The 23,846-nt window shown below is 37.1% G+C and overlaps 1 protein-coding gene across 26 annotated transcripts in view; it reads left to right on the top strand.

The window, feature by feature from the left end:
- MAST4 (microtubule associated serine/threonine kinase family member 4) overlaps positions 1–23,846 on the top strand; it is a 575,831-nt gene that overhangs the window by 287,435 nt on the left and 264,550 nt on the right. For all 26 annotated transcript variants that reach the window (XM_054684309.2, XM_016953225.4, XM_054684303.2 and 23 more), the window contains one exon: positions 19,069–19,100. In XM_054684309.2, the coding sequence (XP_054540284.2) occupies positions 19,069–19,100 (32 nt within the window). The remainder of the gene's footprint in view (positions 1–19,068; positions 19,101–23,846) is intronic.

Here is a 23,846-nt window from a genome sequence, read left to right as displayed (position 1 = left end):
GGCACTGTGCTAAGTGCTGGAGATTGAGTACTTAGACTGGAAGGTGAGTATAGCCAGCTGCCTTTTGAAGAATCACTCCCTCCCATAGATCTTGAACACTGTTTTATTTCTGTTGTAAGAGTAACACATATCCAGAAAAGTGCAAATATTAATGAACTTTCACAGATTGACTCTACTCATGTAATCAGCACCAAGACTGAAAACAAAACAGCATCACCAGCACCCAGAAGATTCCATTGTGCTATCTTTGTAGCAAATTTTATAATTCTATTTTGAATTTTCTATTGTTTTGAAGTTTTGTTTTTGTTTTCAAAGTCTTATATTTTTCATGATACTGCTTCCCAACATTATAATTTATTATCCAGCAAAATGACAGCTGTTTTGGTTTTTCTGGGTTTTTAAGGAAAGGATGGGAATGAGTTTCAGAACATGCATAAAATAAAGAATACGTGTAAAGATCATACTCATTATGGCTATTAAGATTTCAGCTGCTGGAATTTCTATGTTAAGTCCACTTGAATATTGTGACCAAAAACATCTGGGAGGAAAATTATATTCAGTCCATTTCTCTTTCCTAACACAAGAATGCAGTTATTTTTCTCCTATTTTGCAGCTGGCAAAAGTTGAGTATGCATAGGTGAATTGTGACAGCCCCACCTCTCCTATCCTTATGGGAATTTTTATTTTTAAAGACTTTAAAAAATTGGTGAATTATAATTTGTTGACTTTTCCCAGTCATCAGAGTTGTGCTTGCCAAAGACTTGTGTAACAGGAAATTTGCCAAGATAGGATTAGAGATTTGTTTGGAGAAAGGGTGTAGGAAATATTTTAAATTTAAAGGTGAAAAGATCACAGACAAGGTTAAGTACAAGTTACTCAATTTGGCTTCTATTTATGAAGAACTACTGAAATTATCCCTTCACCTTTAGGGACTTCTGTGTTTCATTTGCCCCCAAGTCTCCTTACCCGTCAGGCAAAAAGAAAAACAAGTCAAAACATAACCAGCAACTCTTTAAACAAAATTAAGCATTTAACCAGGCAAGTTTTATCAAGTTTTGTCCTGCTTCTGTGGATTCTGGAAGGAGTCTGTTTCCCAGTAGTACTTGAGAAGAGAAGCCTGGCACAGGTTTTGCTGGCCAGTGCTCAGAGGCTGGTGATAACTTTTAGTAACTGGTTTCAGTATCTTGATGACTCTGTTGCCTGTTTTAACATTTTTCAGGTTAATGTGTTTTGAGATTTTTAAATTTTATTTTATAGATACTCCCTTTCCATTACCTCACATACCTTTATCTATTTCCTGCCTGAAAAAGAGATTTGACTCTGATGCGCCCAAGTGTGGTTTTCCTTGAATTTATCCTGCCTAGGATTTGCTGAGCCTCTAGGGTATGTGGATTAATGATTTTCATCAAATTTGGGGATGTCCTTGGACATTATCTACTTAAATACATCTTTTAAACCACTTTCTCTTCTCTCCTGGGACCCCATTTATATCTATATTAGGAAGTTTAATATAGTCCCACAGATCTTAGGCATTCTTTATATTTTTGTTTTGTTTTTGCTTTTTTTTCTTGGCAATTCATTTGGGATAATTTCTATTATTTTGACTTAACTGTGCTGATCATTTATTTTGCTTTACTCTGCCAGTTAGTAAGCCCATTTCATTGTTAGTAAGCCCATTTCATTCTAATATATTCTTCAGGCTAGATTTTTCTTTTTTGTTTTTATAATACAATCTCTCTGCTAAAAATTCCCACATCTTCTTTATGTTGCCATACATTTGCCACTGTATCCTTTAGCATACTTTTTAGTCTGTCTGATAACACCAGCATCTTGACTACCTCTGTATCTGTGTGTCTTCTCTTGGCCATGGGTCATAACAATATCCAAACCTAGCTCAAGCAGGGAGCAGAATGACTCAGCACCCTACTACAGTGTATGACGCAGAAGAGGCATACCTTTTTCTGAAGCTAAGTAGTATTTATCTCAGCATCAGTTTCTACCGAGATTTAAAATGTTTAGCACCTACTTGAAAAATTACTGATACGAGAAGAAGCAAAAACTCCTATTTCTGAGATTTCCTTTACCACTTAGGAGGTAGACTATGACCAGGGACCATTGCTCTCACTCCTACAGTCAAAATAACCTGGGTAAGTAATAAAAATCATAGTTTAAAAAATCATAAAATATGCTAAGGACATAAATAAACCTTGAAAATGTAAATTCCAGAAATGGGCAAACTCTTCAAAGGAAAGAAGAGGCCCATGGTTTCTCTCACCCCTGGTGGATTGGCAGGAGGAGGAGGAATCTGCTATGGATGGGGTAAGAAGGAATCAGCCAAACTGAAAACCTACTTTTCACTTCTAGCTTTTCTTTCTATCTTCACTCATATTGTGAGCAGTGGTCTCTTGTGATTATTTACGTCCTATGTGGAAGTCTCAGAAATAGGAAATTTGTTCAAGGAGACTAGGAAATTTGCCAATAGGGAAAAGAGAACAAAGATAAGCCTTGGCCATTGATAAATAGGGCACAGTTGTGTTGTTCTGTCACTGTTTTTTTTTTTTTAAGATGGAGTCTCCCTCTGTTGCCCAGGCTGGAGTGCAGTGGCATGATCTCGGCTCACTGCAACCTCCGCCTCCTGGGTTCAAGTGATTCTCCTGCCTCAGCCTCCCGAGTAGCTGGGACTACAGGTGCGCACCACCAGGCCCGGCTAATTTTTGTATTTTTAGTAGAGACAGGATTTCACCATGTTGGTCAGGCTGGCCTCGAACTCCTGACCTCGTGATCCACCCACCTTGGCCTCCCAAAGTGCTGGGATTACAGGCATGAGCCACCGCGCCCGGCTTTTATAAACACATGGACATGGTAACACTCCTTATTTTCTGGGTTTATCTTTCATGTGAACTGCAGGCCTACCTATGGTATGGTAGTCATGTATTTTTATTCCTTGTGTTTATTTCTTTAGAGATTTGATCACTGTAGTACACAAGGGATTTGTTTCTGTAGCTCTTGCTTTTAGTCTTTTTTTTGGATGCATTGCTGCAATCTTGCAAGTGTACAAAGGGACACTTTATTGAATTACATCGTAAGCCACCTGCCTCTTTCATCGTAGCACAATTCAGGACTGAAATTCTAAGTTACTAAGTACAATAGCTGGTATATGGTGTGGCAATAACTTAGTCTCCGTTTTCCTTGTGGTCATTCTATGATTGCACTAAAATTAGGGCTTATTTAAACCTCCATTTCTCAAAGTGTATTCTTTCAGAAGCACATCCTATATTTTCCCAAAAAGTGTTTCATATTAAATTTGGGTAGCACCAGAGATTATGTTACTTGCTCTTAGAAAATAAAATGCTAATGATTGTAAAAAGTCTTGGGGAAATCTTAAAATAAGTAAATCCTTTAAGCTATGTTTAATTCGGTGTTTCTCAAACTTAGTGGATCCAGAACCTTTTAGCAAAGGAACCTTAAGTTTTTCTTGTCAAATAAAGCCATTCACAAAGTGCACAACACTCTTTGGGGAAATGTTGAGTTAAATGGACTCTGTAGCTCTATATTTTGGGGAGTATGAATAATTCATATTGGACTGTCATTCTGTACACCTGGAAAACATCTTCTCCACTGTTTCCTGAGAAGGACCCGGGAAGCTTGCATTTGGAGGAAGGAAAAGCTCTAACCCAGAAGCCTGTTTGATTACCGCGTTATTGCTTAGGTCTCCTCATTATAAGTGTTAATGTTGTAATGCTCTGCTGCTGTAGGGGTATCCTGGTCTCAGCTGCCTGACTTGTCCAAGGACTGTCCTAGTTTGTTAGTCCAGGAAAATAAGCTAGGTCAGCTATCATATCCCCTCAAATGAAAAAAGACGGCTAGCCGCCTAGACTGCAATTGGAAGGAAAGGTCAATCAATATATTACCTTTCTTTCCATGTGTTCCTTGGCCGCCGGCAGAGTTGTGCCTTCTCACTAGTGGTAATCTCTTCTGCTAAATTTTATTTTAACCTTGCAAATAGGTGAAAGGAAGGGCACAGTTAATAACGTCTTCCCCCATATACCTCTGAGCATATCATTTGGGCTGAATCTTGCCCCTCCTTCCCCTAGCAGTAAGCCCTGCACAGTCCTGCTTCGACGGAGTGTTATGCAAGTAGCTGGTTTTATTTACTGTGGGAATTTCTCCTAGAGCTCTGTCATGCTCTTGCACAGACAGAATGCAAACATTTTTGTGATTTTTGACAGTAGCTGGGATCTATGTGGAATAGGGGGTTTTCAAAACGTTTCTCAGTCAATATGTTTACTCTACTTCACCAGCCATGCAGTGTGATACGGTGCATCACCAATACTTGAAATAGACTGCAACAGGAGGTCAGAATGGAGCATAGATTTTCTCACACAGCATGTTAGATGAAATGATTTTGTGTACTTTGAAGTGGAAAATTCAATCAGAATTTTCCACACTTTTTAGTTAAAGCAACACTTATTCATTGATGAAAGGTAGACTGAGAAAAATACAAAATGCAGAGTCTAGCATATTGTTCCTGGTCATAGCAAGAAATACTTTTTCTCTTGTAATGTAATGAAAGCTATGCAAGATAAAAAGGGTCTGCTTAAAATATACAGCTATGGAATGCTAAGAACATATGCCAATATGTTTAGCATGTGGGTGGATAAAAATGGAATCCAGCTTTGTAAGAAGTTTGTTTTTCATTAAGAAATGGACTTCATGCTTGATAAATGGCAATTACAATTGCCCAGGTAATCCATTTTGGCTTAGTTTTAAAGTAGCAGAGTTCATTTAAAAGCACCTGAGAGTATCAATAATAAATTTAAGAATAGATTCTCTAAGTTTTCATTGAAGTAGGCTTAGATAATATTTAAATTTATTACTAGTTTTCATCTGTCCTTTGGTGCACTGAAGATACATCAGCATAACTACCTATTACGTAGATGAGTAATTTATACTTCCAAATTGCAAAACCTTAGGGTTGCAATGTCAGATTTGTGCATGAATATTTAAGATAGAATAATAATCTAGTATTAGAGTGCTCAGTGTGTGCCAGTTACTTTTCTAGATGCTTTACATGTATTATTTCATTTAGTCCTCACAACAACTCTGACTTCTCAAATCTACAATATCCAGCGATGCAAGAAAGCCACAGAGAGGGTAGGTAGTTTACCCAAGGCCGTATGGAAAGTCGAGGCTGGCACTCACTTTGGCATGCAGACTCCCAAACCAGACTTCTGAGCCACTCTGCCAGGCCATGTACCTGAAGCTCTGCCACCTCAACATTTTCATCCTGATGGTCCTAAGTAGGGGTGAGTAGACCACTTAATTCAATTAGCGTATAGGACTTTTGTTTTTAGATTCTTTCTTTAAAAGAGGCACAATTAATTCTTCAAGAGTTTGTTTTACTTTAGCTACTGTTATTTTTTTCTGATTGATACACAATTCAACTCAGTGTAATTCAGTTTTCTTTTTCAAACTAGCATTTAAAGTGACAGAACCATTTAAAAGTATTAGTGCAAATTCATCAACTTGTCCAAATAGTGTAACTTCAAATGATAGTTAGGCTGCCTAAAACTTTGTGTTGTTCAAAGTTCCTTTGTTCTGACGTTGATTCTCCCCACCCCGTTTGTTAAAACTATTTTATATCATCAGTTTTTGTTGTTGCTGTGTGTGTGTGTTTACACTTTTATTCTGAAGAAAGTGAGTCCAGAATCAACTATCAGTTTGATGTAGCCAAGGCAGTCCAGTGTAATTCTGTGTAAAAACACATACTTTCTGTGTAATTCATTAAGTATGCCAATCCAATATGATCTAGTATGTTTTTTATTTTTCAAAAGAAGAACTTAGTTAGTATAATGGAAACTAAAGTGAAAACCACCTAAATTCATCCATACGTTGCAGATGGCTGCATTCACATGTATTTAGGGTAGGGTCTTCTTGCTTGGAAATGACTTGATTTTTTTGGTTAACAAAAATAAGAGGCCACCTTATGAACATTCTCTTAAGACTTAAAAATAAGTGTCCACTCAGTTGTATAGTCTTTCTGATCCCAAAAAACCACAGGGGATCATTTTGACTTTGAGGGAAGGATTCTGTCTTTGTAGTGAGAACAAAATTTAGTCTTAAGGAAGAAGCAATTAAAACCCCAGAGCCTTTTATTGCTTTTGATGCTTTTTTAAAAAAAAAAAAACAAAAACGAAACAAAACAAAAATCTCACTGCACTGAAATATTTTCTGCTAATTAACTGTCACAAATGTGATGCCATTAAGCTTGGACTCTCTTTGGTTAACTTCAAAGTCACTAACACACACTGTGCAGCCCTCCCAAATATATTTTAAAAAAGGGAAACAACTTGACAGATCTGTAATCAATGTTTTCAAGGCTTTTGTTTCTCATAGAACCTAAACCTGATTTAAGAACATTTGTTCATTTTCTTTGGATAACATTCACCAGCATTTATGATGCCAGAGTTGTGTTGATGTCTGGTGTGTATTTGGATACACTATTCCAAAGCTAATTTGCAAAGTTTATTTAGTACTAGTATTAGCTAGGAATGTACTTAGCTGCAGGTAACAGAAAACCCAACTAATAGTAGCTTAAATAAATAGAGATTTATTTTTCTCATATAAAAATATTTGTTGGTAGAATGTCCAGGGCTGGTGCCATATGGAAACAGCATCATCAAGGGCCCTGGCTACTTTTGTCTTTGCTTGTCTGTTTTTAATATGAGGACCCTGACCTAGGGCAAATCGTGACATAACTTTCCTAGTACTCAATTTCCCCATCTGAAAAAATACTGAACATTCTTCCTATAGTTGCAGGATAGTGGTAAGGCTTACATGAAATCCTGTATGAGAAAATGTCCCTTTCAAGAATAAAGTTGATTTTTAACACTGCAATGGCAGCCACAGCTGTACTAGTTTTCACAGTGGTGATGGGTAGGGGAGGGTGTGAAATAGGAAACAGGGAATCTTACCTTAACCCATGGTCTTCATTCTCGAAGTTCTCAATTCCTGCATACTTCCAGATGATGTTATTTAAAATAGTACATTGGGCTGGGCGCGGTGGCTCACGCCTGTAATCCCAGCACTTTGGGAGGCCGAGGTGGGCAGATCACAAGGTCAGGAGATCGAGACTATCCTGGCTAACATGGTGAAACCCCATCTCTACTAAAAATAATAATAATAATAAAATAGTATATTGGAGAAAATACTTTAAAAAATGGCAGGTACTGTACCCTGTAACAAATAGAATCTTTACTTATTAAGTGATATATATCTTCTATAAGCTAATTGTTTATTCTGTGACCTCTTTACAATAAATTTTGGTACCATTAGAGGCTTAAGTTTACATTATTGATTATTTGAATATGTGTGTCATTAATCTTCCATCGTGCTCATACATTTTATATGTATATTTTAAGTGTTGTTTTTGCATTTAGATGGAGAGGAATGGCCAGAAGAAAGTAGACTTGTGGGTATTAGCTTCATATAGCAGTTCAAGAGGTCCCTTGAGCTGATTTGCCAGTAAATTTCTACACTAAAATAGGCTTTCAGAATAGGGACTGCTAGATAAACCACAAGGTGTCTGTAGTAAATAAAAATGATTAATCTCAGCAGAGTAAATTCAGTATCACTTTTCAAATAGTCTCATCCAATTCTGTTTCCTGGTTCTATAAAAAGCCTTTTTCTTTTTGTATTAAGGTTGTCTGTAATTTTAATAGAACACTTGAATTATTATCTGATTTTAAAAAATTGGTTCATAAAAGAATATTGATTCTTCAAATTAGGGGCAGTTGAAATGTACATTTATTAGCAAACTCGTCCCCTGATGGGTCCTGGAAAGCCCTGTCAAGAAAACTCATCTTAAATCTATGTGAGAGACACAATTCTTAATGATTGGCTGTGGATTGGACAGTGAGGTTGGTGTGGAAATGCAAGTGAACTGAAAAGTGAAAGTAGAAATCTGTTAAGCAGGGTTCTTTCTAGTTGCTGAGTTTTTATTCCACATCATTGATATTCACTTCTTTCCCAGGGCATTTTCCTGGATAATGAGAAGACTCTAAAATCAAATAAAGCTTTTGAACATTGAAGATGTTTGCCACTGTTCTGTTGAAGAATCCTATAGATTTATAGTGATTCTAAAAGGTGTCTCATATCCACTATATTAACTAGCTTTTTAGAAGCTTATGAACATTGTAGCTTTTATTGATTCTAGGGAATTGGACCCAACAATAAGCAATAAAAGTCGATGGTAACTTTCTTCCCATATAGGGTTGTGCAGATCAATACTTTGAATTTACTGTAATTTGCTGGTAATGGATGGAAGAACTGAAAAAATTGTGGAGGCTTGTGGGGCACAGCTGTGCGGTGTTGCCTTTTTATCTAAGCTCACTGTAGGTCACAGGCTTTCCCAAGTAACAAGAAACATAGTTAAGTGGCAGGGCTGATACGCATATTTATCAAGAGCCTTCATAAATCATTCTAGGAAAAAAAGGAAATCACAAAAGTTGTCCACAATGACTTTAATTTTATAGAGATCCTGAAGGACCTCTAAATTTGCACTATCTTAAAGGCAATTAAAATTCTAAATATGTAGCTAGCATTGGTGTTTGATCTCCTTCTGCTAAAGTAATTTTCTTACTGATTAATAGCAGGGTGTGTGATTTCACTGAAGTCTAATTTGCTTCAAATTTTCAAATGTATTCACAGCCCTTTGCCCAGGTTCAGTATTTAGAGGTGGAGAAGATGTGTGGGTCACATACCCTTGCTCTTTTATTGAGTTGGTGCTGTCTCTTTACCGTAGCTCTGTAGTTGTGCCCTAGATTCCTTCTTCTAATTCAAGCAGTGCACTTAAATAGTCATAGCTAACACGAAGGGTGCTCTTAGGTTTGGGAGCTGTGCCACATGCAGGACATGTGTTAGCATTAATCTTCTCAACACCCCGTAAGATAAGCTGTATTATTTTCATTTTGTAATTTTGGAAATTGAATCTTAGGGAAGTTAAAGTTTATGAAGGATGCTTCCTGGCATTGGCTTGGATTAGAATATGGGTATGTCTGAATCCTGATCCTATTTGTTTAATCACTATGAAACATACAATTGACTTAAATAAGGATTGTTTTAAGCTTTGAGTTCAATTGATCTAATATGTGTTTTGTATTTTAGCTTCTTTTTTTTATGAAGGACTGTGCCTTCTCTAATTTGATCAAAACTAGTTTCTTTAATTTTAAAAACGATGCAGAAACTTTTGCTTGAAAGAGAGAGTTCTTTTGTTCTTTGAGAACAAAGTGAGCACACAAAGTACAGTATGACTGTGGGCTGGAAGCTATTAACCTTGATATAATAAATGCACTTCACTTAGTATATAATAAACAATAAACTAGAGCTGTTATTCATGTAACTGTTGGCTACTACTCAGCAAAACCCTGCAGAGAAGCATGTAAACTTTGACTTAGGAGACATATTCCTCCTAGGTCATACTGACTTGGAAGACAATATGTGTACAAATGTCTGATTCTCAAGCTCGATTTTGACATCAAGGGTATAACGTGTTAGGAAGCATCAAAACCCATAATAATTGACTAGAAAGGAAGCTTGTTTTGTTTGTCCATTTACTTGAGGTTAGCTGATTATTTGACTTGTTACGCTTCTTCTGCTTTAAAAGGTCTGTGTTAAAAGTAACATATTCACAGGGCTTTGGTTCACATAAAATCAGAGTCTCTAAAAAGTGTGAAATTTGCTTAGAAAGAGTTGCCAAGATCTGTGTTGTGTCTCTCCTAAGAGTAATTGACAGTGTGTTACCAACTATGAATGCAGCCTGATAGCCTACAGGAGGGGTCTGTGGTGCAAAAGTATCAAGTCATTACTTGGTGATGAAAAATAATTAACATACTCTGGACTTGGGCAGATGTGGATTCAAAGACAAGCTAAGCCTTCTACCAGCTCTATGACCTTGTGTGAGTTACTTAGCCTGTGTGTGCCTCAGTTCTCTCATCTCTAAAATGAGAATAATAGTGAAGTTTAAATAAGATAATGTATGTCACTGTGCAGTAAATGTGAGATGCCATTATTAAGGTAGTGAAGGTAGATGAGCTTAGTAAAGAAAGACAGTTCCCACTATTTGGGTAAAAAATTTAAAGTGGAAAAGGTGGTTGTCATGAATGATGTTTAACTTTTCATCTAAGCAAAATCTGGGATTTTATTTTACAGTTTGTCTCATATTCCTGCTCATCAGGGACTCGCTGGTGTAACTTAAATCGTTTGCCATCTTTTCATCCACTTTCAGATTTGCATTATGCTTAACTTCCGAAAGGCCCTCAGTGCTTTTAGACAGTCTTTTTTCCTCGTCTCTGGATGGTACCCTGTCCTGAGCTCCACCACAACTATTCTAAATCAGCCCAGGAGTTAAGCATTTCCTCTCAACTCCTGTGGATCCTGTACACACATTTCTCTCCTGACTCTGCCCCTCCTCCTCCTCCTCACTGCCTCTTCCTTGTTCCTGGCCCTCAGCCATGCTTCCTGGATAATTAAAGAAGTGTCCTAACTTCTCTCCCATGTTGCCCTCCCAGAGCCATGTGACACCCTAATGCCAGAGTAATCTTTTTTAACATGTTGATTAGGCCATCTTATTCCCCTCTTTAAAATGTTCCATGAGCTCACCATTCCCTATAAGATAAAGGCAGCCACTTCCAAAACCCTTCTATGATGTGGCCCTGTCCCTGCCTCCATACTCCTGTCCTGCTGATTTTTCCTTCCTGATCTCTGTTCCAGCCGTGTTGTTTCCTGAGTGTGTTCTGTTTCACTCCACCCTACCTGACTACGTCTGTTCTCTCTTCTGGAATTCCCCTTTCTCACCTACTCCCAAGGCTGCCTGGCTAATTCCCAGACATTGCAAAAGAAAGACCAGGCTCAAGTATTGTGTCACTTAGGAATTTTTGAATTGCAAAGACTAGAAAACAGAAGTTAAACTGGTTTAAACAATAAAGAGACTCAATTGGCTCATGTACCAGAGAAGTCCAAATACACGCAAGGGTAGATGTATTGTTTCAGAGATTTCACCCAAGACCCAGGTTCTACCAGGCTTTCTTGTCTGCTACCTGTGACGCCTATTCTTGTGGCTGCCATTAGTTTTGTAGGTTTAATGCTACTTCTTTCTCGTTAGCTCTCTCGGACAAGGGTGGAAGTTCTTTCCCAGAAGCCCTGAGCAAATATCATTTTGCGTCTTATGCATCATTATGCATCATTTTGCATTTGCTCAGGTTGAGTCACATGTCATCTTTAAACCAGTTACTTTGACGAAAGCAGTGAGTTTTGTCATTAGTTTAATTGGAGCTTATCCTTGAGATTGAAGGTAGTATCAGTTCCACTGTATTTTGTTAGCATGAGTAACAAGAAACATTGGGGAAGAAACAGTCCTGACCCTCCTCAAAGAAACTGATCACCCTCCTCCCTTTTGTATTACTGCATACTTTGAAAAGACCTCTATTCCAGGCCTTTTCACACTGTATTTTACAGTGAGTAAAGTCCTTTATCCCCAGTGTCTGGCACAGCACCAGCCATATCCACCTTTACTAAAAAGTATGTGATTGAATAAAGGAAACCCATTTTGTTTGCTTTAATCCCCAAATGTGCCCTTGCCTTTGCCCTTGGTAGAAGATTTTTGCCTTCTGTATTACTGAAATTACAGAACTTCAAGTGAATTGCTTCAGTTTTACTTTGCTTATCTTTGAAAAGTGCCTGTTTTCACCTGTTCCTTTCTTCCTCGTCAGGGGAAAGAGTGCCCTCTTTATTATCAGTACCAGCCCTCCCTGCTCGTGTATTTATTCAAACCTCTCCTTTCAGTCGCTCACATCACCACTGTCTCCCACTCTCTGACATTTCCGTGGTGGAGTATAGGGGAAAAAATTGGAACTGGATGATATAGGTTCATTTAATTCCACTATCTCATGGCTTTGCAACTCTGGTCAATTGCTGATCTCCTCTGGGCTTTCCATGGGAAGACTTGTGTGTCCTGTCCAGGCAGCCAGCTGATTTTGTGATGAAGCTTATAGACTCAGTTTATGATAAAATCTTAATAAACCACACTAGACAGTCATATCATGACTCGGAGACTTCGTCTGTATAAAGGGCTTATGAGAACTGATACCACAGTCTTGTTCATTTAGCTTTATGGCAGAAAAAGCCAACTTGGAAAGAAAGGAATAAGGTAGCTAATTTCTTTATTTTTCAAAGAAAGTGAGTGTTGTGGTTTTGATCAAATAAAATTTACATATAAACCCAGCAAGCATTTTGTTTTAGCCTTTTGTGGTTTATTTTGTTTTTGTTTTGTTTTGTTTTGTTTTTGATGTTGTTGTTTTTTTAAGACCGAGTCTTGCTCTTTAGCCCAGGCTGGAGTGCTGTGGTGCCATCTTGGCTCACTGCAACCTCCACCTTCTGGGTTCAAGCGATTCTCCTGCCTCAGCCTCCTGAGTAGCTGGGACCACAGGCACGTGCCACCACGCCCAGCTAATTTTTTTTTTGTGTGTGTGTGTGTGTCTTTTTTTGGTAGAGATGGGTTTCACTGTTTTGGCCAGGCTGGTCTCGAACTCCTGACCTCAAGTGATCCACACGTCTCGGCCTCCCAAAATCCTGAGAGATTATAGGCATGAGCCACTGTGCCTGGCTGGTTTATTTTGCTTAACTTGACTAGCACAAATAAATATATGAAAGTGCATTATCATTATAGATACAAAAAGAAAATTAAATAAAATCTGTAAAAAGAGAAAGATAATTTAGGATTCTCCATCCATCTCACATTTCCCACAAGGATTTTACTGTTATTTTACAGGCTGTGTGGTTTGACTGTTCAGGCATTTCTATAGGGATCTCCCTACTGGTTTTCCAGCTTGACTACTGTCTTCATTTAGGAAAGCATGTATTTATGAGCAACTTACTGGATTTTTCAATTGTTGTTAGAATGTAGACCATTTTTGCCTTCTGATGATTTACAGCCAAGCCCTGTGTAAGATCTGGTTCTATGGTATGAACTTTTTTGTCCTCTGCTTCTGCCTTTACAAGTGACTCTCAGAAATGCAGACCAGAAAAATGGCACCCAAAGCATTTCTTTAGGAGATCCTATCCCTGGATGAGCCTGTACACCCAGCTAATTTTAAGCTTTGTCAAGTAGTGAGAACTCCATTTTGAGTACCTTTCCTTGCCTCACACTGCTTCCCACTTGCAAAGGAAATAACTAAAAACCTGAAACTTTACCTCTGTAATGACAGCCTAGAAAATTAATATTCCCTAAAGAGAAAAACAATCCAAAGGCAAATGGTTTATGCAAACCAATAGTCCTTAGGGGGACTTAAAAGTACCAACCTCTAATAAACAACATACGCAAACCACTTTCTCTCTAGATCTCTAGGGGTGGGGCTCAGGCGTTAGTATTTTTAAAAACTCCCTGGGTGACATTAATGTGTTGCCAGGCTTCAGAATCACTGCTTGAGCTGAATTATCTCATTCCTTTTTATTTTCTCTCCTCTGTTAGCATTTACACATTCAAGTAATACTGCATAATCTTGCACCTGGTGATAACTCTTTTGTTTTATATGTGTGTATGTATGTTGCCCCAGCTAGCTTTTAAATGTGTTTTGTTTTTCCTCATGTATCCCTAAAAGCACCTGATATACTGCCTTACACATCTTGGCTTCTTTGAACTCTTTTCCTAAATTAATTGTTAGTGCAGAGTACTTGCAGTAACTCAGTCATAGGATGAGGCCACCAGTGACTAATGAAAGAAAGATGATGATGGGGAAGTGCATGAACTTGAAATTCATTGGTGTCAGGAAAATGGGGAGGGAATGGTGTGTACTGGACATTGCCACTCTGTTTCTATGTGGGGTTTGGGAGTGGTGGTGCAGAAGGCAAGTTGCTCAACTTCCAAATTCCCTTTGTTTTTAGGAGGAACTCCCAAAGTGTGGATCTTGGTAGACTTGGCCCTACCTCCCACTATACTAGTGAGGGAGCCAATATTCCTTTTTCCTGCCCACTTGGAAGCTGGGGCAGAGACCCAGGTGTGATCATGTAACCCTCACAGGACACCTGTGAGGAGAGATGAAGTGAAGGTATGTGGGGGCAGTTAGAGATTCTTCCTGGAGGCTGAGCTCCCACTCAGTGTTCAGCTGCAGAGGTGTCCTAACTGGGCTGTTCCCTGGGGGTGGTCATACTTTCTGGGTTTGATTTTTTGGTTCTTGCCCACTTTCTGACGTCGTCTGCCCAACCATCCTATTGCCTTCAGGGGTGCGAGTAGCCGTCCATACATTGATTGTTTACTTGTCAGTCTCATTCAATTTCTGTTGCTTTCAAGAACCCCAGCTGCTGGGTATAGCAACAGGTCAGTTAACAGTGTATAGCACAGTCCTCCCTTCTTCTTTATTTTAAATGGCGAAGTCCCTGTGGCTTTGTAACCAGGTGTATCTGTTTTCCTTTTTCTATCAGTTATCTCCTGTAAAGTCCCATGGCTTTACATACCATCTTAGTGTTAATGACTCCAAAATCTACTTCCAGCCTTAACCTTTTTCTTGCACCCAGATTCGTTTGTCTAGTTGCCTGTTTGGAATCTTCTACTTGGAATTCTTACAGACAGACATCTTGAATGTAGCATGTCAAAAGCTGAACTGTTTTTCCATCAAACTCCATTTGCTCAGGCCAAAAACTTATGACTCCTTGCTTTCTCTTTCATGCTCCACATCCAGTTTCTGTGTAAATCTTATGAAAACATACCTCAAATCTGACTACTCCTTACCATCTTCATTGCTGGTCCTAGCTAGAATCTCTCTCACCTACAGTATTTCTATAGCTTCCTAAAAAATTGATATTAAATATTGCCTTAAAGTAAGCTTAGAATATTTAGATATTTATGTGTTCATTTCTTCTGTTCTTCAGCCCCACATCAGTCTTCCCTTCTCCCTGTCTCCCCCTTTTGATACACTTTCTTTCACATTTTGGAATAATTTTAAAATTTACAGAACATTTACAATACAGCTCAGAAAATTACTGTATACCCTTCTTCCAGTCCCTCAAAATGTTGGCATCATATATAACCTTAATACATTTGTCAAAATCATGACTTTAACATTGGTACATTGTTATCATCTAAACTACAAACTTTATTTAGATATCACCAAGTTTTCCACTAATGTCCTTTTTCTGATTGAGAATCCAATTCAAGATTTTTCATTTATTCAGGATTCTTTATTGCCTTTAGCCACCCTTAGTCTTCTCCCATCTGTGACAGTTGGTCAATTTATTCTTGTTTTTCACAGCCTTGACAGCTTTAAGGAGCACGGGTCAGATGTTTTTAGAAGGTCCCTCCATTTGGGTTCACCTGAGGCTTTTTCACGATTAGACTGGGGTTCTGGATTTTAGAGATAATACCACAGTCAGGAAGTGTTCTTCTCATCACATCATATCAGAGGATAGCAGCATGACGTCAGCGTGACTTACCACTGATGATGTTAACCTTGATCACTCAGTTACAGTGGTATCTGTGGGTTTCCCCACTATAATGTTGCTATTGTTCCCTTTTTCTATTCTATTATTTGGAAGTGAGTCACCAGGTCCCAGCCCACTCTCAAAGAGAGGAGATTTAAGCTCTACCATTTGAAGAAGGGAGTATCTACATGTATTATTTGGGCTTCTGTAAATGTCCTCTTTTAAATCATAAATTTACCCTTAGTTAGAAAAGAAGCGTTCAGAGATTCTCTAAACACGTGCGGCATATTGTTTTGTTTGTCTATGAATAGCTGTTAAATACCAAAAATTAGTTTTAAAATTACCACTGTGGCAATTGCTTATACATGTAAAACATTACAGTTTTCTCCCCTGTCTTCATGAATGAGATAGTTGCCTTCTCTTTTTGAAGCTAAGGATGGCTGGGTGAAAGGAGCAGGATCATTTACCCTTCTTTCTTCTCAGACTCTCCATGAGTTTTCTTCCTGGATTGGAGGGATCTTTTGGTATCCTCAGGTGTATTGAGAGATCTCAAAAATAACAGGATTCTCAGACAAGATTAATTTTATTTAATCTTTATCTTTAATGCAAATATTTGCTAGTTAACACTTAAAAGTCTGGGGGGAGGATACAATATCAAGCAAGTAATGATAAACGGCAACTCTAAAAAATGTTAAATGTCATTGAGTCATCAATATCAATGAAAATCTAGAAATTTTTAATCTTAAGAATTTCTTTAATCCAGTGTCAACAATTAGCATATTGTTTAGTTCAGATGGATACTTCTTGCTGTTTTTTGCTTTTTTCCCTTTTTCTTTCCTCCTCCAATTCTTACGTGACAGTAAATTTTTCACACACACTCCACATATGTCAAGCACAAGCTTGGGTTTATGACCCAGACCAATACCACGTCTTAGCTAATTATCTAAGTATGTGTTAGTGACCTTATCATGACATTAAGAAAATAAAATGAGGACGCATACACGAAGTACTGCAGGGACTTTGGCGATAAAATGACTCGATGCCGTTCATTGACGTCTGACAGGTGCAGATTTATCAGCATGTGGCCCTCATCCATTAGGGCAGGAGCTGCTCCCTGCGCAGGCTGCAACCGCTTAGCCCTCCTGGTATTTGCAGACTTTTGCAGCTATTGTTCGCAAGGTCTTGGCCACAGCACATTCATTTCTCTCACTTTATTACCATCACATCTGATTCCAATTTGCTACCAAATTGAGTTTCCAGTCCTGAGCCTGACATTCAAGCCATCAGGTGGATTAGCTCCTACAGCTTGGTTAGCGTGGTAGCTTCAGGTCAGTTGACAGTGGCCTATTAAATGTCCTTTGCTCCTCATCTTGGAATCTTGGCTGCCATCCCATGGAGCAGCAGTGCTGGGTTACCCACTGTAACCTTTCTCCTTGTTTAGAACTCATAATTCTAGACCTACTGGAAAGATTTCTGATTAAAAACAGAGTTGGTTTTTATCCCTTATCTTGCTGTTTCAGCAGCTTTTTCTCAGAGCAAAGCAGCCAGTTTATGCTCAGGTCATTTGGTGGAATATGATTGATGGAACTATTTGGGTCATTCATTTGGTCCCTTTCCTCTTATATCTTCTGAGTGATCTATTTGCATATATAGTTGAAATAACATCTGATTTATTATTTTGTTGTTATTAATGATAACACCTCAGGTACCTTTTATGCGGCTGTCAGATCAGCTTATTGGACAGAGCAGTATTATTCATTTGGTCTCTAGGCCTTTGCTCTGTACTAGTATCAATGCCTTTCTAGGAGAAATGGCCTGAGTCTGGTACAGTGTGGTGTATTTTGTAATGTCAGCTACTCAGGAGGCTGAGGCAAGAGGATGCTTGAACCCAGCTGGGAGTTTGAGATCAGCTTGGGCAATATAGTGAGACCTCATCCTAAAAATAAATAAAAATTAAAAAATAAAAGATACAGTGTGGTGAGCTATTACTTCTAGGAAGTTCTCTCTTTTTCTTTTCTTTAACCTGAATACAACACTGATTTCTCAATGCTTATGGTAACCAAAGATCCATGTATAGAAAATTACTCATTGGTTTTCTATTTATGTTTCGGTTCCCAAGGAAAACTGTCTTGGTCAGAGACTTTTCTCTTGTCATTAGAGGTTTTAGTAAATGAAGGTATATTTATGTTTCAGAATCAGGGAGCCAAGTTCAGCAAACACTATAATTTCTTGGAGCTAATCAAGGATTAAAGAAAAAAGCAAAGCAAAACAAAAAGCACTTTACCACTGAACCCTAGAGCCCTTGAAAAGAAAAGGTTTGCTATTGGGTGAAAGAAGACGACACTTCATTCCTAAAATTGCTGATTGTTTTTCTTGCTTTTGAACAGTTATATGATTGCTGTAACTCTGTATGGAAATATATTTGCCAGTTAATAAGTAAGGCCTGCTGTGTTTAAAGCAGCAGCCACAGAGCTCTCCTCCCCTCTGGTCTGATGCTCTCACTGCCACTTTCTGTAAGCTGTGCTGGAGTAAGTTGTGCTGTGGAAAAGTGATAGCTGAGCCTGCTGTCCACGACAAACATTGAAATATTCAATAAAAATAAGAGACAGGAAAGGTGAGTTTGAAGCTGATGGGGAAATACCTTTCAAAGGATAGTGCTCAAGCACCTGAAAGGCAGAAAAATAAATGAGAATTATGGGCATGAATAACCAAATTTAGTCATAGTGCGCTTCATTTTGAGTTTAAATAGCCAAACGACTCATTGCTTCCTGTTCTTTAGTAATTGACAGCAAGTAATTATTCTTGAGCTTTGAAAACTTCATTAGTGGATAAGAGGTATTTCTGAATCTATTTTTGTTTATTTCTTTGGTTGGCTTGTTTTCTTGGGTGGTTTTTTAGTTTTCCACAGCCTCTTGATGATTAGGAAGGTAAGAATCTTAAAATTGAGATAAGTGTGAAGGCACCCTTGTAAAACTATGAAGCACTCTCATAATCGTCGTGGTTGTCTGATTACCTTTTAGAAGTTGATTAAGCTACTTTTAAATATCCCAAGGAATAAATGGATGTTTTGAGAAATAATACCAAAAGGAAATCTTTTCCATTATTATTTTAAAAATAGGAAGTACAATATTTGGTATGCATAATGTTTGCATGAATATATTTCTGTTGAGGGCAAATAGTTTGATTTAATTGTCCTTTACATTGCACCTTTCATTTAATTATAATCCTGCAAAATGTCTCCTACTTCTTATAGTTAAATCCTGTTTGGATAAGTTCTTTGCTTCTTCAGATTTTCCGTATGCTCAATTGTAGGGCCATGTAACTCAACTCAGTATTTTACTGTAGTTGCTTTGGGAAGATTGATGGTTTTTCTGCTCTGGAATTCAGATAAGCTGTGTTTGTACCTTAAACACAGTGTGTAAAGAGAACCATGTAAGAAGGGATCCAGCATAAAATTATGACATTAAAATGTTTTCAGTATAGGAAATGCCAAATCAAGCGTAATGAAGGATGATACATTCTACGTTATCCATTTGGTATCCTAGTAATCTAAGGTTAATGCAGCATTGCTTATATATGGTTTTTTTTCTTTTGCAGAAGGAGCTGAGTCTTCCCAGAAGAGGAAGTTTGTAAGTAGTAGTATTTTGTTTCCTTGTTTTCTTTTTATTAATATATAGTTTATAGTATGATTCTTCTCTGATTCATTAGTGGCAATTATAAAATGAATGATAACCAACTGAAGAAAACAAAAAACTGAATTTATTTATAAAAGTCAAACAGTAGTAATGATTTCATAATTTCCAGGGTTTGTTCCATATGGGCATTGCAAACCTAAATGTATATTTATTCCTCGGAGAATCTTAATTTTTAAAATGCTGTTATATAATTAAGCAAAAACATTATTTGGTTAGGAGACAGAGTACATTGATTTGAATCACGAATTAGTGTTCTTTATGTTCCGAAATCCATAATTTTTCTTTATACTATGGATTTTACATGGAGTAAATTATGTACTTTTGAATCTGAATTGGAGACTTTGAATCAGTTAAACTTTCCATTATTAGATCTAGATCTTATTGAACTGATTCATGTAATGACCTTGTATTAAAATAATGGATTTATGAACTTTGACTTGATTTCTTTATAGTGTGTTTTATTCTTTTATTTTTAAGGCCAATAATATATTTGCATAAATCATAATTTTTTCCATTAGCAAGTTGCAGAATAAAATTGAGGACAGAATTAACTACCCTCAATTAAGGTCGAATTTGTTATCCAATAGTACTGTGTAAGGGCTGGTCTGGAAACATTTACATTTGATGTCTGATTTAAGTTGAAGAAGTTAGTAGATGGAGCACCTCCTTTAAAAAAAATAGTATTTAAGATAAGTTTTTGCAACTCTCCTCTTGGAGGATTAGAAAAATATATGGCAACTGTTGAAATATAGGATTTATTCTAGGCTAAATTTTGGAAAATTTCAGCCTTTGCATCTAAGAACCAAAAATTCATCAGCTGTGAACATTTCATTACTGTCCATTTTGCTTCCTGTCTTTTGTACAAGTTTAGGCTGCCAGGCAGACACTGGATTATTATTTTTGGAGAATGTGCCCAGATAAATTGTCACTAGCTTTCAGCTTCCATCTCCCTGTGCTAGAGTTTAACAGAAAATAGTTTGCTATAGGAAATGGGCTTAGAATTAACTCTTTCCTCTTCTGCGTCATGATTAGGACTCTGTTGCCGAAACTTGGAAAAGTCCAAACTTTTTGATATTTCCCATCATGGTGAGACAAAAGAAAAATAGAAAACTACATGAAATACTTCTATAGAAAAAAATCTTATTTTTTTGTACTTTTATTTAAGGCTTAAACACCCTTTATTTTTTATTTGAAAACTTCAGAACTTCAGTCAAATCTTGCTTTTAGCCTTTTTAATGGATTGCACATGGGTTTTGTTTTTTTGTTTCTTGTTTTATCATATTAGTGTTTCCAATAATATTATAAAGATTATGTTAATTACAGAATTAGATTTCATATTTCTATTTAAGGGTAATTTCCTCTTTTGCACTTGAGTAAGTCTCAATTCTGTTAATGTTAGCTGATAGCCATGATTTGTTGTGAAAATATGTGATAAGGAAAGTATTTAAGTTTCTTTATTTGAGAAAATGAGATCTTTAGTGAAAAAAGAATAATGACATAAGTTTGTTTGGAGCCTATCCTTTGGAAACATAGTAAGAGAAAGTCCGAATTACATCAGAGCCATTTAAACTCCCCTCCCTATTAAAAGTCAATTGAGCATTCAGATGATGAGCATGAAGCACACTGTGTATGTATATGTGAACACACATCTGCTTTTTTAGTGAATTCTGGGAAAATTAATACTTTCAAGTGAGGTAAACCAAAAATAAACATGCTATTTTGTATTTTCTATTAAGCACAAATATTCCCCAGAGAATTAATGATGCCTAATATAGCTGTGCTAGAACCCAGTGTCACTCAGCATTTTTAGAGAATACTGTACAGAATGCCAGTAATTACTCTCCTCATGCAAGGTTCTTTTATGACTTTGAGAAAGGGAAAATACTTTTTAAAATAAATGCTAGAGTGATTTTATACAAATCTAATGAAGAAAGGCACAAATGTATCTTTATTAGTATCAGTTAGCCAACATAATAGTACCTGATAATTAAACCTGTTAACACTCTCTTAGTTTATTTACTGCATACATGCCTCCTGCATAAATGCTTTGAAATCTTTTTATGTCTTCTCTCAGAAAGATTGGGGTTTGCTTCTGCTCTTCTTTTCAGTCTTTTTGTTGTTGTTGTTCCATATTAACAGTAAGCAACTGCGCATAGTGTGATGTATTTCTTGTTGTCTTTGGTTATACAGCAATGTGATCCAACTTGTTAGAGAGTGTGTACCTTGATAAAGGCTGAAAAGCCCTCTATTTTGATATATCTGCTGCTTCAGATTGTATGTCTTGAAAGATAGTAGCTTTAAAATTGCATTTTCAGCATTCTGAAACTTACGGGGTTTTCCAAATTTTTTTGAAAAATTTGAATATTGCTTTAACTAAGCTTAAAGGTAACTTTTATATCCAGAATCATGGTAAAAACATATATTAAATTGAAAGCTTTCAGAAATGAAAGACCACAGGAAATTTTTTTGTTATTAATTGAAAGTATAAAAAAGCAAACTATTCTGTCTAGAAAAAGAAATTCAGATCCCCACTAATTTATTATTTACAATCATTTTAATGAGAACTAACTTGAAGACTCTCTTGTTTTATATACATTTTTAAAAGGTGCAGAAGCAATGATTGTGACTGGGTAATAGACAAGAGAAGTGAGAGAAACTGCTTTCTAGGCAAGATGCTGTTATGAGATTGTCAGGTAACTCCAGATCACTTTTCCAGAGGCATTCCAGCTTCCTAGACAGCTGGATTTTAGCTATTTCTCTTCTTTTTCCATTCAACGAATAGCCATTTGCCAAGGCTTCTTCTGACCGCAGATTCTTCTGTACTTTCCCCCTCATTCTCCTTGGAACTAAAGTTATCACATTGTCCTATCCCCCTCCTTCCAGCTACCTGTCAAAATCGTGATATAGTCAGATAATGAAATATTATACAGCAGGTAAAGTAACCAAACCAGAGTATACTTATCAGCAGGTATAATTGCCAAGAATAGAATGATAAGCAAGTGCTAAAAGCAAATTCCAGGTACAAGATGGCATTTATATTATAAAACTTAAAAAATGCAAAACAATATGTTGTTTCTGAATACAGGCTTTTACAGTAAAGGTATAAAACATGCATGGAAAGCAAGTTTATGATAAAGGTCACTTACTAGTGGAAAGAATGAAAGACATTGGATTTGAGAGGCCTCTGCAAGGAGTTTCATGTACAGCATTAATGTGATAGTGTGTATATGGGTGTTTATATTATAGCCACTATATTTTTGGTATTCTGAAATATTTTATGTAAAATACTCAGTGATTGTTTTGAAGTAGGATTCAAATTGCTTTAACCAAGTATTTATGTAGATTTTTAAGTAATTTGAATAACAATGATGTAAACATTCTCACACCTGTGTGTGTGTGTGTGTGTGTGTGTATATTTGGTTCATTTTGTCTCATAATAAGATTGCTCCAAATAAATATGATTTGACAATAACTGCAATATCTACAGTGGCAGACACCAATTGGTTCTTGCCAGAACATCATAGAAAAAATTATGATGATAAATTGTGATAATCTTGAAATGCTTTAGTATATACTACCTCAAGCCAGGGGATGAAGCAAATGAGATAATAGCATTTATGATGGTATATTATTACACTTAGCTTCAGAACTAGATTTGTTGCTTTAGATTTTTATCCCACTTTATCCATCAAAGAGTTGTGACTCTGAATGCGTGTTCTTTGTGTTCAGCAAGGTGACCAGTATGATAACTACATAGTGCAGACATTTGTGGAGTCTGTACAAATCTGTCTCCCCCTCCTAGATTGGGAGCCTCCAAGCAGTGGACCTGCCGTGTTCTCTTAGGTTCTGTCACTGTGCCTGCTCCCTGAGCACAAGTGGTGATGCCATGGCTGGATGGCTGGTGCCAGATCCTTCATGGTTTCAATTCAGTGTGGAACACATCAACCTTCTGCATGTTGTTTGATTTAGATTTTTCTAATAACGAATTTGTACTGTCCGTATTTATTAAAGTGCCATTATTGTTGTGGTACTTTTTTTCACCCATATTTTGAATGTAAGTCCTGAAATTACATTTCTAAGTGGAAAAATTCACAGGGAAGTGTTTGTTTTCAGGCAAGGAAGGTGTAAAAAGTGGAAAAGCCCAAGATGTGAGTCCAAGATGATTAGGAGCAAAACCAAGGTGTCCCTGGCAGCCACTATTTATTTTTAAAGGACCCCTTTGTGTTTTGTTAATTGCCTAAATAAACAGCTCTCCAGGACAGAGAGGCTTCTTTTTTCATGGAATTCCCTAGAGTGCCTTGATGGTGTTTATACTCTGGAGAGAGGAGCAGGAAATAGGCTCAGGCCAGCTCCTGTTTTTAAGTGGTATTCAGATGTCTCTGTATAGAGAAGAAGGAAACTGTACTATGTATTCTTAGCAAATAGATTCTCCCTGCTACTTAAAATGACCTTTCCTCCACCTTGTTTAATTATAAGCCGTGGTGCATTGTTTCATGGCCTTGTAGGTCCGGGATCTATAAAATTATCTGCAATTATCACTTCATTTTAGTAGAAGCAGTGACTGACACTTGGCAGTTTCTTAGCTTTAAGTTCTCTGGCCACACCTGTTTGATTGCTTGCTTGCTTGATTGATGGATTGGTTTATGATATTTGATTGTGACAGCTGTTTTAAATTTATTT

The sequence above is a fragment of the Pan troglodytes genome, chromosome 4, assembly GCF_028858775.2.
Source record: "Pan troglodytes isolate AG18354 chromosome 4, NHGRI_mPanTro3-v2.0_pri, whole genome shotgun sequence".
Classification (NCBI taxonomy): Eukaryota; Metazoa; Chordata; class Mammalia; order Primates; family Hominidae; genus Pan; species Pan troglodytes.
Note: the sequence above shows the minus strand (reverse complement) of the source record. Positions and strands in the feature narration are given on the sequence as shown.